The sequence below is a fragment of the Mustela nigripes genome, chromosome 6 (assembly GCF_022355385.1).
Source record: "Mustela nigripes isolate SB6536 chromosome 6, MUSNIG.SB6536, whole genome shotgun sequence".
Taxonomy (NCBI): Eukaryota; Metazoa; Chordata; class Mammalia; order Carnivora; family Mustelidae; genus Mustela; species Mustela nigripes.
Genome location: NC_081562.1, coordinates 127,275,591 through 127,287,066, shown reverse-complemented (window position 1 = coordinate 127,287,066; position 11,476 = coordinate 127,275,591). Strand labels below are relative to the sequence as shown.

General features: G+C 48.2%; 1 protein-coding gene and 1 long non-coding RNA gene across 2 annotated transcripts in view; one reads left to right on the top strand and one right to left on the bottom strand.

Moving 5' to 3' along the window:
• Nucleotides 1-1,224: 1,224 nt before the first annotated feature.
• PIP4K2A (phosphatidylinositol-5-phosphate 4-kinase type 2 alpha) overlaps nt 1,225-11,476 on the bottom strand; it is a 172,131-nt gene continuing 161,879 nt past the window's right edge. The window contains exons 8-10 of the mRNA XM_059404184.1: nt 8,161-8,404; nt 5,992-6,095; nt 1,225-3,518 (exon numbers count right to left, since the gene is read on the bottom strand). Coding sequence (XP_059260167.1) covers nt 3,438-3,518; nt 5,992-6,095; nt 8,161-8,404 — 429 coding nt within the window. The 3' untranslated portion in view covers nt 1,225-3,437. The remainder of the gene's footprint in view (nt 3,519-5,991; nt 6,096-8,160; nt 8,405-11,476) is intronic.
• Nucleotides 3,762-6,985, top strand: LOC132020102 (uncharacterized). Its single transcript, XR_009404927.1, has 3 exons — nt 3,762-4,378; nt 4,712-4,874; nt 6,808-6,985. It is a non-coding gene; the product is annotated as an uncharacterized LOC132020102 (long non-coding RNA).

Below are 11,476 nucleotides of genomic sequence, written 5' to 3'. Positions count from 1 at the left end.
TTATGTGCGGTAGAGACCATGACTGCTGATTCTGTGCTGATTAAACATCCATGTACAGGGGTGGCTGGGGACTGGCAGAGTCCACCGACATTAAGAACTCCTGGGCTCAATTCCATCTTCCACTCGGCCTTCTCTTCTCTACACTGCTTCGTTCCGTACATTACCACTTCATTGTCCACAGTTCTTAGTCCCTTTGCATTTAACCCTTAGTCGCTTATTTCCCAAAGTGTTGGCCTCAAGGAGTAATGCTTCCTATCAGCTTTTGTCCTTCTGTGAATTAACAATAACCAATTTTCTGGGACCAATGTGAGTTTAGGCCAGGAAATTCAGTCATTGCTCTGTGCACGATAAAACCCACAGAGCTCATGGGAATACTGGGACAGAGGGGCACAGTACCCCAAAACTTCATCACTTAGTTAAAAAAAAAAAAAAACAAAACGCAACCTAATAAGAATAGTGGTACAGTTTTCAGTGTTGCTAAATGGTCAGGAACCATATAAATACCCCAATAAGTGTGGCAGGTTATCTAGAAAAGGACCTGCAGGGAACCTGTGGTAGAGGGCCTCGGAAGGGCTGCATCTTTGGGGCTGCTGGAAGGCAGAGGATGGAGTGATCCCCAAGTCAGACCAGGGTGACTGCACACAGGGGGTGACACTGGGGGAGCTGGTGATGTTGGGGGGGAGGTGCGTCTCATGTTTTCCTGTGTGGCACAGTTCAGCTGGGGGCAGTCTGCTTTGTTCATCTGATGTTCCTGGTGGACCGAAGTGCACACAAGTAAATGGGGGAAAAGCACATTATGCTCAAATGATTCCTCATAGCTCAGTTGCATTAGAACAAACTGGCATTTTCAAAACAAGTGCTATAGCCAAACGGACTGTGTTTGCTAACCTGGCACCAGTGGCAGGAGAATGCGTCAGAAAGCCTTCCACCCGTCCGCGGAACCCCAAGAAAGTTCCAAAAAATGCTGACACAAGAACTGTGGTTGGTAAAAGTTAAAAATGAAACAAGTGTATTCACTGGAGAGATTTCTTGTCTCTGCCTGTCCCTCTTGCAGTATGTCCATTTTGGTGGGGAAGTTTCTGTTTACTAATAAAATAAGTCACAGGTTGAAGGCAAAAAAGATTCAATTTCACTTTTACTACTTCAAGGATCAGCTAAGTACCGAGTACTTGGAATTCATTTGCAGTAGAGAGAAACACAATGGACAGAGAGGAACGAAGGATCCACCTTGAGTCATCAAAGTGCTTTATTTTGTAAAGCCTGGCTCATGACTGGAGTGTATTGTTAGCACTAGGAGATACAAGGCAAACTTCCTCACTCTGTCCAAACAGTTTATCGACAAATGAATGACAGAGACTGTTACAGACCAAAAAAAAGAAAAAAAAAAAAAAGCATTTTGTAAACTTCTAAAAGCATACACAGACGGGCCACAAAGGAAATGGTTACTCAAATAATGTATGTGTACCATATCTTTACTTCAGGGTCTCACTTTTGTAGTCTTGGGTCCAAGAAACCACAGTATGACTTCAGAACACTGAAAGGGACTCGATGCCAGAATGAATGGTGGGGGAGGGGGAAGGGGGCGCAAATCCCAGGCTCAGCTAATATGAGGGCATAAAATTCAGATTTGGACAGCCATGTCACAGGGGCGAGAACATCTGCCACCGGGACTCACAGACCTCTGGTGAAGTCACTAGTAGAATGGCGTTGCTGCTGGCTTTCAGAGACCCCGATTTTGCTATCACCTCATTTTCCCAAGTCAACCCACACGCAGTAGGCACAACTGAAGTCTTGATAAGCCCTGAAGTAAAGTTCCTGGAAGGGGCAGTATGGCAGGGGGTGTTTGCTTAGTTCTAAGTAATCACTGAAAAGTGGCTTTTTTTTTTTCTTTCCTGAAACTGCCTACAAAAATCATCTCGTGTTTTAAACAAAGAATTTCAAAGGCACAGCTTTAGCACAGTGTATAAGTTGATAACCTACTCTAAGCAAGTCTAACAGTTTAGCTTGACGCCTTTCCGAAAATGCCAGAAAGTTGGTAAATACATGATTGATGTTGGAAACTTATAAACTGATTAAAACACAACCAGCACAGTTTAGGGCAATGAACTTACATAACCAGATTTGGGTTAAACATTTAAAAAAAAAATCTGGTTGATAAATGTACATCTGGAGGAAACAAAACAACCCTTTTCCTTTTATTGTCTAAGACTGCCTACCATGTACTTTGAATAAAACATTCACCCAAAAACATGACTGCAGGATACATTTCAAAATATGACAAACATTATTTCACCTACACTGTAAAATGACTTTACATGTAAACTTCAGAAATCACATGCTGTACATTAAATTTTTAGATTCAAAAATATCCCTGTTTTCCTAATAATGTAAACAGTAAAATTGAGGGTTTCAGTTAAAGGGATAATTCATAACAAAATACCACTGTTTAATTAATGGTGAAACAAACATCTTAGAATCCACATTTGCCATTGTTAACAGGAAAATTCAGAGTTCTAATGCTTTGCTCACCTTCCCACAGTAGGAGATGTAGATACCATTGCCCAAAACTATGCACTTTTCAGGTAAGCTTTATTTTTATTTTGTAGCATTAATTCCTATATTGCAACATAAGAATGTAACAGTGAAGAAGCTCCAGGCAAGAAAAGAGAAGTAAGCAGTTTTCCTGGACATACTTACTGAGGTGAAAATGTACAGACAAGAGTCACTAGGGGCATCGGCTTCTTGCTGGAGGAGGGGCCTTTGTCCCCGGACCCCGGGAGTCCCGACACTGTGGAGGCAGAACCCTGAGCCCGGGTGTGCTGGCGATGCTCGTGCTCCCCCGGCCCGCGCCAGGGGCTTCGCGGACAACTATAAAGGAGTGTCAGCGTGCGTGGTAGAAATGTAACATTCGCAGTAAGTTTTTTTCTTTTAATCACCATCATTATTACCATCATTATTATTATCTTCATTATTATTATGAATACTGTCACATCTTTCAACTCCAAAAAATAAACTGATCCACAGTTTATCGCGTGACGCCAACATGGTCGGTCTGGCATGCATTGCCATTGCCCCCTCCCCCCGCACGTGCTCACCCGTCCATCCGTCCACCCACAGCTGGAATCGGAGGGTTGTTGCCCAAATGCACTCTGACTGAAGCTGACCGGTTTTCATTAATTAATTAATTAATTAATTTTTAAGATACACGCCTACACGCGTGCAGACACACACGCACGCACGCACACGTGTCAGAAATAGCTAGAACGATGCTGGGAAATATCAGGTAGCTGTTAAAGCGAGTAGCCTCCAAATCAGTCATCTTGGCCTGAAGATGTAAACGAGGAGATGTGCTTCACGGAGTTTGGTTTTCGTTTCTCCTACGCCGAAGCCACCTCTGTCCTTCCCGTGCTCATGTCCGTCCAAGGCCATGTGGGAGGTTACGTCAAGATGTGGCCAATAAAGTCCAAAAAGCGCTTTGAATACTGTTCTGGGTTCACGGTCGAGATCTCTGCACCAGCCTGGGCAGTTTTAAGAGAAGAATTATCAAAATAATTACTACTTAGTCTCTATAGCAATTTCCAATTGCAGCTAAACACAAAGCTAATAATTTTCCAATCTCTGCCTCTGTTCTTAAAATATCTTGCATATTGTGTCCGAATAATCAAGGTTCTTAGAAATCTGTGTGAAAATGAGGCGAAGAGTCCGTAACAACAGATGCTGTTATCACGCTGACTTCAGCAACTTTAAAAAAAAAAAATCCAACTAGCCATGTTTGGGATGTGCCTGTCACATGGTGGACTGTGTGGCCTACGCTCAGAAGCCACACGAACAATATTGCCGTTTTTCAGGAGAGCAGATTGGAGATCCCTTGAGAGTGATGCCAACAGCAACATTTGGCTGAAGGGAACGGACAAGGACAGAGGATCGGGTTTCTTTTTCAGGACTCAGGTAAGGGGCGGAGCATTCACAAGAGGGGTGACAGCCACAGCAGCGGGGTCTGGATCAGCCGCACCCCAGCCAGGTGAGACCTCAGGCTGCGGATGGCACCTCCCCCGACAGGGGCCAGGCGGCTCCCTCAGCGCAGGCACAGGGCTGCCATTGTTCCCCTTCACACAGACCTTCAGCGGGGACTTCCCATTCTGGGAGGCAGCCCTGGCGACCAGACCTGAGGTATGTAGTTACTGGCCAGTTTCCTGAGCCGCAGAGGGCAAGACCAGTTTTATGAAGTCACCACGGGCTATTTTTAGACACCCATACTCCCTGGGGAACCTGTAATTTCCCAGCCTGGCCTGCGCCACGGGGATCTCCACGGAGGAGCCCAGGCCTTGAAGGCAGAGAAGAGTTCCCAGCAGCAGCTCGACACATTCCTTTGCTAAGAGTAAGGTCTTGCTCCTGCAAACTTGTGCACAGTCCGTGGCGTATTGTGGAGCTGAGCCGGGGTCTCATAGAAGAGACTAGAATGGAGCCATGCTTGCTCTAATCGATTTCGAGTTCCGCAGGGTGTGTGATACTGCAGCACGTGTGGGGAGGGGTGGGCTCAGACGCAGAGCACCTGCTCACCTCGGGTGTCCTCTACTAAACCCCATCAGCAAGGGGTTAGGACTCCTTTATTAGTTGGGACCCTTAAGCTCCGAAGTGTTTTCTCAAGGTTACATAACTGGGAAGGCTAAAATATGGATTATAAGGCTTCTGACCCAGTTGATCTCTGCAGTAGACCTGTGGTTCTCAGCCAGCGGTGAGCATCAGAATGACTACAGAGCCTTTTCCAGACCTCTCCCAGCTTCCTACACCGGACTCAGAACCAGAGAAGGGGGATGGTGCCTCAGGCATGCACGTATTTTGCAAACACTACCCCGAAGGATGCCAGCTGCCAGGTGAGAGCCCCCAGGTACCAATACAGGCCCTGGACTCCAGCAGTGGGCTGGGTGAGGTCTTCAGCCCTGCTTTGCACCCTGTAGGAATACCATACTTAGTTGCTGGTGATGTAACTAAAATGTTTCTTTGGCAAAGAGAATATGGCTGTAGACTGGCTCCCTTGCTGGGAGGACAGACAGCCTGTTTGATTTTAAAATACAGAAAAAGAGCTTTTTTAATCGAGGCTGATGTTCTCGGCTGGCTGTATATACTACAGGCAGGCACCTCTCCTTGAGTGAACGGGCCAGGGCCCAAGTTCATTGCTATGGGCTGGGGGTCTCTGGCTTTTTTTAGCAGTGCCTGGAAAGCCAAAACAAATCTCTATATTACAAGCATAATGGATGGTCACAACATGTGAAGTTCAACCAGGGAGGGGGTTTTTGCTGGTAGGGCAGGGGAGATGGGACTACCAGAGAGCAGGGGGCTGGCTGGGTTCTGGGGAGCAGTCGCATTTGTACCACTTTCTAGCGCTGTGACCCTGAGCAGGCTACACAACTGGCCATCACGGACTCGTCACGGGGAATTCAGCAAGTCCCCATATGCACAGAATAGTAATAATTTAGAACAAGCACAATGAAGGTGAAGAATTCATGTTATTAAACTTGGATCTTGCACCCAAAAGATAGAGAAAATACAGTTCACCGTACAAAACGGAAGATAATCCCGCATGTTCGGGAAGCATCTGAAGCACAGAGTAGGGTGTCAGAATAGTCTCAACAGGTGAGTTTTGAGGACTCATGTGAAAACACTCAGCTGTCTTCACTTTCATCTTTGAAGCATTTTCCCAACAAAGACGCATTTGTACTACATTCCAGAGATGCACGAGTCTGTGACCATCCCATGCGTAAAAGGACGAGCCACTGAGTTTAAGTGACTTGCCCAGGGTGTGGGGAGAGCTGGTGTGAGCCTGTTGGCATTCGCTGCCTCTCAGTCTCACACTCTGAACGCGACCCCCCAAACCAACAAGAACCCCCGAGGGACTCTGGCCAGCTTGGTGGCAAGGGGCGGGGCTGGTTCCCGCACCGCAGACAGCAGCGGGCCCGGGAGCGGAGAGGGAAACACGGTGGAAGTACTTACCCCATGCTTAACAGTTTTGGCGGCGTGGGCAGCTTTCTTTTTTGCATCATAATGAGTCAAAATGTCAATAATTGCCATAAAGTACACCTCTTTCCTGGGAGAGTCTGTAAAGAGACGAGAGCCACGATTGTGAGACCAGTGACATGGCCTAGAAGGGCCCCGGCAGAGGGGGAGGAATCCGGGACGGGGACCAGAGGGGTCTGACCACAAAGGCCAGGTACACTGCAGCTCAAACGCATTCGGGAAAACAACAACTTAACTTTTTACTCCCCTCCTCTGGGTTTAATGGGGTGGGGAGAGAGGCAAAATGGGGAAGTGGGGTTGGGGGATACAGGCTTCCAGTTCCGGAGTGAGTACCAAAGCGCAGCACGAGGAATACAGGCAGTGAGAGGCTAACAGTGTTGTGAGGGGACAGACGGCAGCCACCCCTGTGGTGAGCACTGCGTCACGGACAGACTGGTCCCATCCCGATGCCGGACATCCGGAACTAACCTAACATGGTGTGCCAGCTCTCAAGTACAAAACAAAAACAAGTGCTAAAAAAATAAAATCGTAATTTGAAAAAAAATCCATGTAACTCCTGCATATCCCTGTTAAATAGTTTTTTTTCCCAATTCTCTCTCAATTTAAAAAGTAAAAAAAAAAAAAAAAGTATAACCCCAGAATATCACCAGTAGAGGTCCAAGGGCAAGACTGTTTTCCTTTTTTTGTTAATGTGCATTTTCCTTAATCATTATGTATTGCCTTGGTGTAAAGAAAAATGCTATTTTAAAAATACAATAGAGGTAATTTTGCTCCTTAATCCTTTTCTACCAGTACGGCTGTAATGTGCTTTGCAGAGACTGCCTCTACCCGCAACCCTGCACAGAGCTTTCCAACAGCATTTGCTCACTTCGTGTCTCGGTCACATTCTGGTAATCCTAGCAATATTTTAAACTTTTTCATTATTATATTTTTATTGTGATGTTTGATCAGTGATTAAAACTCACTGAAAGCTCACATGATGGCTAGTATGTTTTAGCAATAAAGTTTTTTAAAATAAGATTGTGTAAGTTTTTTTTTCCAGACACAGCGCTATTGCACAAATAGACTCTACGCTAGGGTAGACACAACTTTTATACGTGCTGGGAAACCAGAACATTCATTCGACTTGCTTTATTGTGGTCTAGAACCCAGGGTATCTTTGAGGCATGCCTGTTTGTAATTCTGATGGAGTCCAGCATCAGAACTGGATAAAGGCATATATCCAATCAGTCTTCCTGCGTATTTCCACCAGTATAATGCTGTTTTAATTATAAACAATAAGAGAAGTGCATTTGACTATGTCTAATTTTCTGTGTTGGGAATTTTGGTGGGCAAAATTAAAAAAAAACAAATTCTCATGGGGCATATCAGCCAAGTGAGTCTGAGCTGTGTTTAAACAATGATGAACCATTTTTATTACTCAAAAAATAAGAGGCTGGCATTTATCATCTCTCTAAATTATTCTGATTTTCTCATGCATAAGTAGCTAAATTAGAAGGTAATATTCCTTCAGATACCCAATCATACCGATTTCGAGGACTAAGACTGCGCTCACGCTGGAGAAGAGAGCCACAGACCCTTTAACGGGGCCGGGGTGGGATGGAGTGACAGAGTGGAGTCCGCTCAGCAGAGGACGGACAACAGCAAACCAGACATTGTCATCCCACACCCTGGGCCAGCAGCGCTCGTGAAAGGGAAAGGGCGGGTGGTGATGAGACACCCGCCGTCACAGGGTGGCTGAGCGAGGTTCAGGAGGGACCCTATCTGTACCTGGCAGGGGAGGGATTCCCGACGCTCCTTCAGAGCCACGTTAAGAGCTAAGAAAACATTTACAAACATTTCTTCTGCGTGTCCCCTACATTTACAGAAGTGCGCACACGAGTGCGTTGTGTATATAAACTAGTTGGTGGCTTCGCTCTATTTCCTCAACATCAAACAATTCAAGGGCCTTTTCACAGTAGGTTTCAAAACCAGAGATTCCAGATCCTCTTAACATACTCCCGTCCCTGAATCGATTCCTGGGGCTCTGGGGAGTAAGTCTTGGAGGGCCGCCTGCTTTGGACGGGGATTACAATTACTGGCAGGAAACAATGCAAAAATCAAACCATTTCATAGATAAAAAGAGTTGGTAATAACTCAGCTTACTTTCATGGCATTTAATTCCATAAACATCAATGTTCGGGTCAAACTCCCCTGGAGCCAAGGGCGGCGAGCTGTTCAGCGTATTTCCAGGACTGTCCGGCGGGGTCCCGACGGGGTGGGCGCCATCGCTCTCCCCCTCCTCTTCCCCCTCGTTCTCTTCACACTCCACCTCTTCCTGCTCGGCTCTCTCCACGTCGTGGATTCCCACCAGGAGGCTATAGTCCATGAGCTTTAACTGGGCAAGAAACTGGGGGGGGGGGGGGGGAGGCAAGAGGGTCAGTCATGCCTTAAACGAACCCCCAGACCTGAAGCAAACGGGCGCAGGAAAATGCCCCGTGGGGGGACGCTGGGAGGGACGGGGCAGCAGAAATGAGGCGAGGGTCTCCCCAAGAGGCAGCCAGCCAGGAGCCTCCGTTATGATGCTCTCACAGTCCCAGGCAGCTTCTCTGGCCAAAAACGTAGCCCCACACTTGGGGCTGGCTCAGCCCTGGTATTATTTTCCCTGAAACGCGAAGCTGGATGCCGAGAGGCGTGCATGGATCACATGGAGGTTGGATTACCCCAAAGAGCAGAGCGCATGACTGGCAAGGAGGGAAGAGAGCCGCTCTCCCGACAATGAAGACTGGCTGATGGGAAAAACCAGGGACCTCCCAAGTAGCTTCCAGCAGAGTCTCTTGTGAAAGCACTTTGAAATTCAGCACACTGGGCTGAGAGCAGATTATTATGCTGTCCGTCACAAAGAAGTAAAAGCCCAAATGTCCCAATCAGCCAGCAAATGCCCGTGTCAGTGCTCTGGTGACTAACGCGGTCCTTCTGTCCTGCTCGGATTTCCTTACGGCGGGAGCGGGGGGACCGGAGAAGCCGGACGGGGCTCCCTTCCCACGCAGCAGCTCCGGCCCAGGAAGCCTCTTCTCCCTCCGTCCCCGGGTCCAGCCGTGGGGAGACTAATGTGGGGCAGGACCTAGCCCCGTGGGGCAGCTTACTCCTGCCTGCCAAGTTCTCGTTTGCCTTTTCAGGTCATGATTTTTCTTCTAAGTGGACGTCCCCGGACTCGTGGTCTGAAGCACTCTGTTCTAACCGCTCAAGTCAGACGTGGCCAGGCCTCCTGAGGACAGAGCATGGCGGCCCGTCTGCAGGCTAAGATGCCGGCAGCCCCCCAGCTGGCTGGCTCGGCACAGGGTCCAAGACTGCTCGGACCCTGGGCCTGTGGCCCGAGAAGACGACGCATGACCCCAACCCTTGGGGCCTCGGTGCCACACCCGCTCGGTGATGCGCAGCAGCTGGAGGGCCTCGGGCGGCTCACAGCTAGAACTTAGGAAATGAACTTCCTTACGCAAAGGGCAAGCATGTGAAATTATAGGTCTGAAGTTCTGGCTGGAAATGAAATGAGATCAATTTGTGGAGACCCGCAGAGCCACTTCTCGTCCTGAGCCCGTTGGGAAGCGGCCCGTTCTCCGAGCTGGAGAGAAAGCCACACTCCCTTAGGACAAGGAGAAGAGCTGCCCCCCCTGGCCCTGATGCCTTCCGCTCCTCAGAAGCCGCCTCCTGCCTGCTCTCCTCTTGCTCAGCTCCCATTTCCTTGTCTTTGCACCATGAGTCCCCTCGGGCCAGGCTGACTCTTCCTCATTTAAGCTCAGGGGGAAAAAAATCACACAACTCTTTGTTTAGATAGGTAAGGGAGGTCGGAGAGACCTAAAACTTAAAAATTGATACATGCAAACCCTTTGGCAAAAAAGAGTCCGAAAGGCCAACAGGTACACAGAGGTTCCACATCACTTGTTATCAGAGAAATGCAGATCAAAAACCCCAGTGAACGGTCACCTCACCCCTGTCAGGACAGCGAGTATCAAAAAGTCGAGAGAACCAGTGTTGGCGAGGATGTGGAGAAATGAGAACCTTGTGCCCTCTTGGTGGGAATGCAAACTGGTGCAGCCGCTGTGGAAACCAGTACGAAAATTCCTCAAGGAATTAAAAACAGAACTACGGAAAGATCCAGCAACCCCAGTGCTGGGTACAGATCCAAAGGAAACAACATCATTATCTCGGAGAGATCTCTGTACGCCCATGTTCACGGCAGCATCATTCATACCAGCCAAGGTAGGGAAACAAGCTCGGTGTCTGTCAGTGGGCGACCGGATCGAGAAAATGTGATCCGTACGGATACAGTGGGATGGCGTCTGGCCTCAAGAAAGAAATTCTGTCATTTGTGACAACATGGATGAACCTGGGGGCATTAGGCTAAGTGAAAGAAGCCAGACAGGGAGAGACAAATACTGTGTGATATCACGTACGTGTGTGTGTGTGTGTGTGTGTGTGTGTGTGTGATTTAACTCCTAGAAACTGGAAACGTGGCTGCTGAGGGCTGAGGGGGGGTGGAAGACATAGGGAGAGTTGGTGAAAGGGTACAAAGCTCCAGCTCTCAGGGGGGTAAAGTCTGAGGATCTAATGTAGAACGTGGTGACCACAGTCGGTAATGCTGTGCCGTATCACTGGCATCTGCTAAGAGAGCAGAACTGAAATGTTCTCACCCAAAGAACAAAGGTCACTATGCGAGGTGACAGCTGTGTTCATAACTTGATGGGGAAATCCTTTCCCGGGGACACATCAGTCACCACCACGTATGCACGAAATATCCTAGAATACTGTGGTCAATTATACCTCAATAAAGCTGGGTCAAGAAATAAAGATGTTACTTATTCTAGTAAAAAAAAAAAAAAGAAAAAAAGCCAACAACAAATAAAACAGAGTGCTGGTTCTCATGCCTTCGATCAGTTTGCTGAGTCCCAGAGACAGAGGAAGCTCTTGTTCCTCCCACGGGCTTTCCCACACTCCCCTTTTCAAGTCCTCACAGAACAGCTTTCCACCTCCCTCAGCCAGTGGCCAGAGACTGCCCGTCCTGCCGCTGCCGGGAGTCACGGTGCATCTGGCCGGGAGCTCCTCTGTGTGAGCAGCCTTCCCCCTCTTGAGGCAGTAATAATACTATAAAGCTGTGGCACCGTATTCATAAAGCTTGAATCTTTTCCCCACGCGGAGCCAGCCTCCCAGCCACGCAGCCAGACCTCGGGTACCTGGTCTGCTCCCCACAAGTGTGTGGAGGTGGAAGAGAGCCAGGCCCGGTGGGGTAGGGAGACAGCGGGCCTAGCCTGAGACAGACGTTCCGATCCCCGTGCAAGACAGCAAACAGGCTCGGAAAGATTAAAAGAGCGTGCCCGCGGAATCAAAGCTAAAGCAGAGTGAATTCAGGATCCTACGTTCAAAGCTCCTGTTCTTTATACTGCATTAGGCTGCTTCTGGAAACTGCATTAAGGCAGCTTTTCCC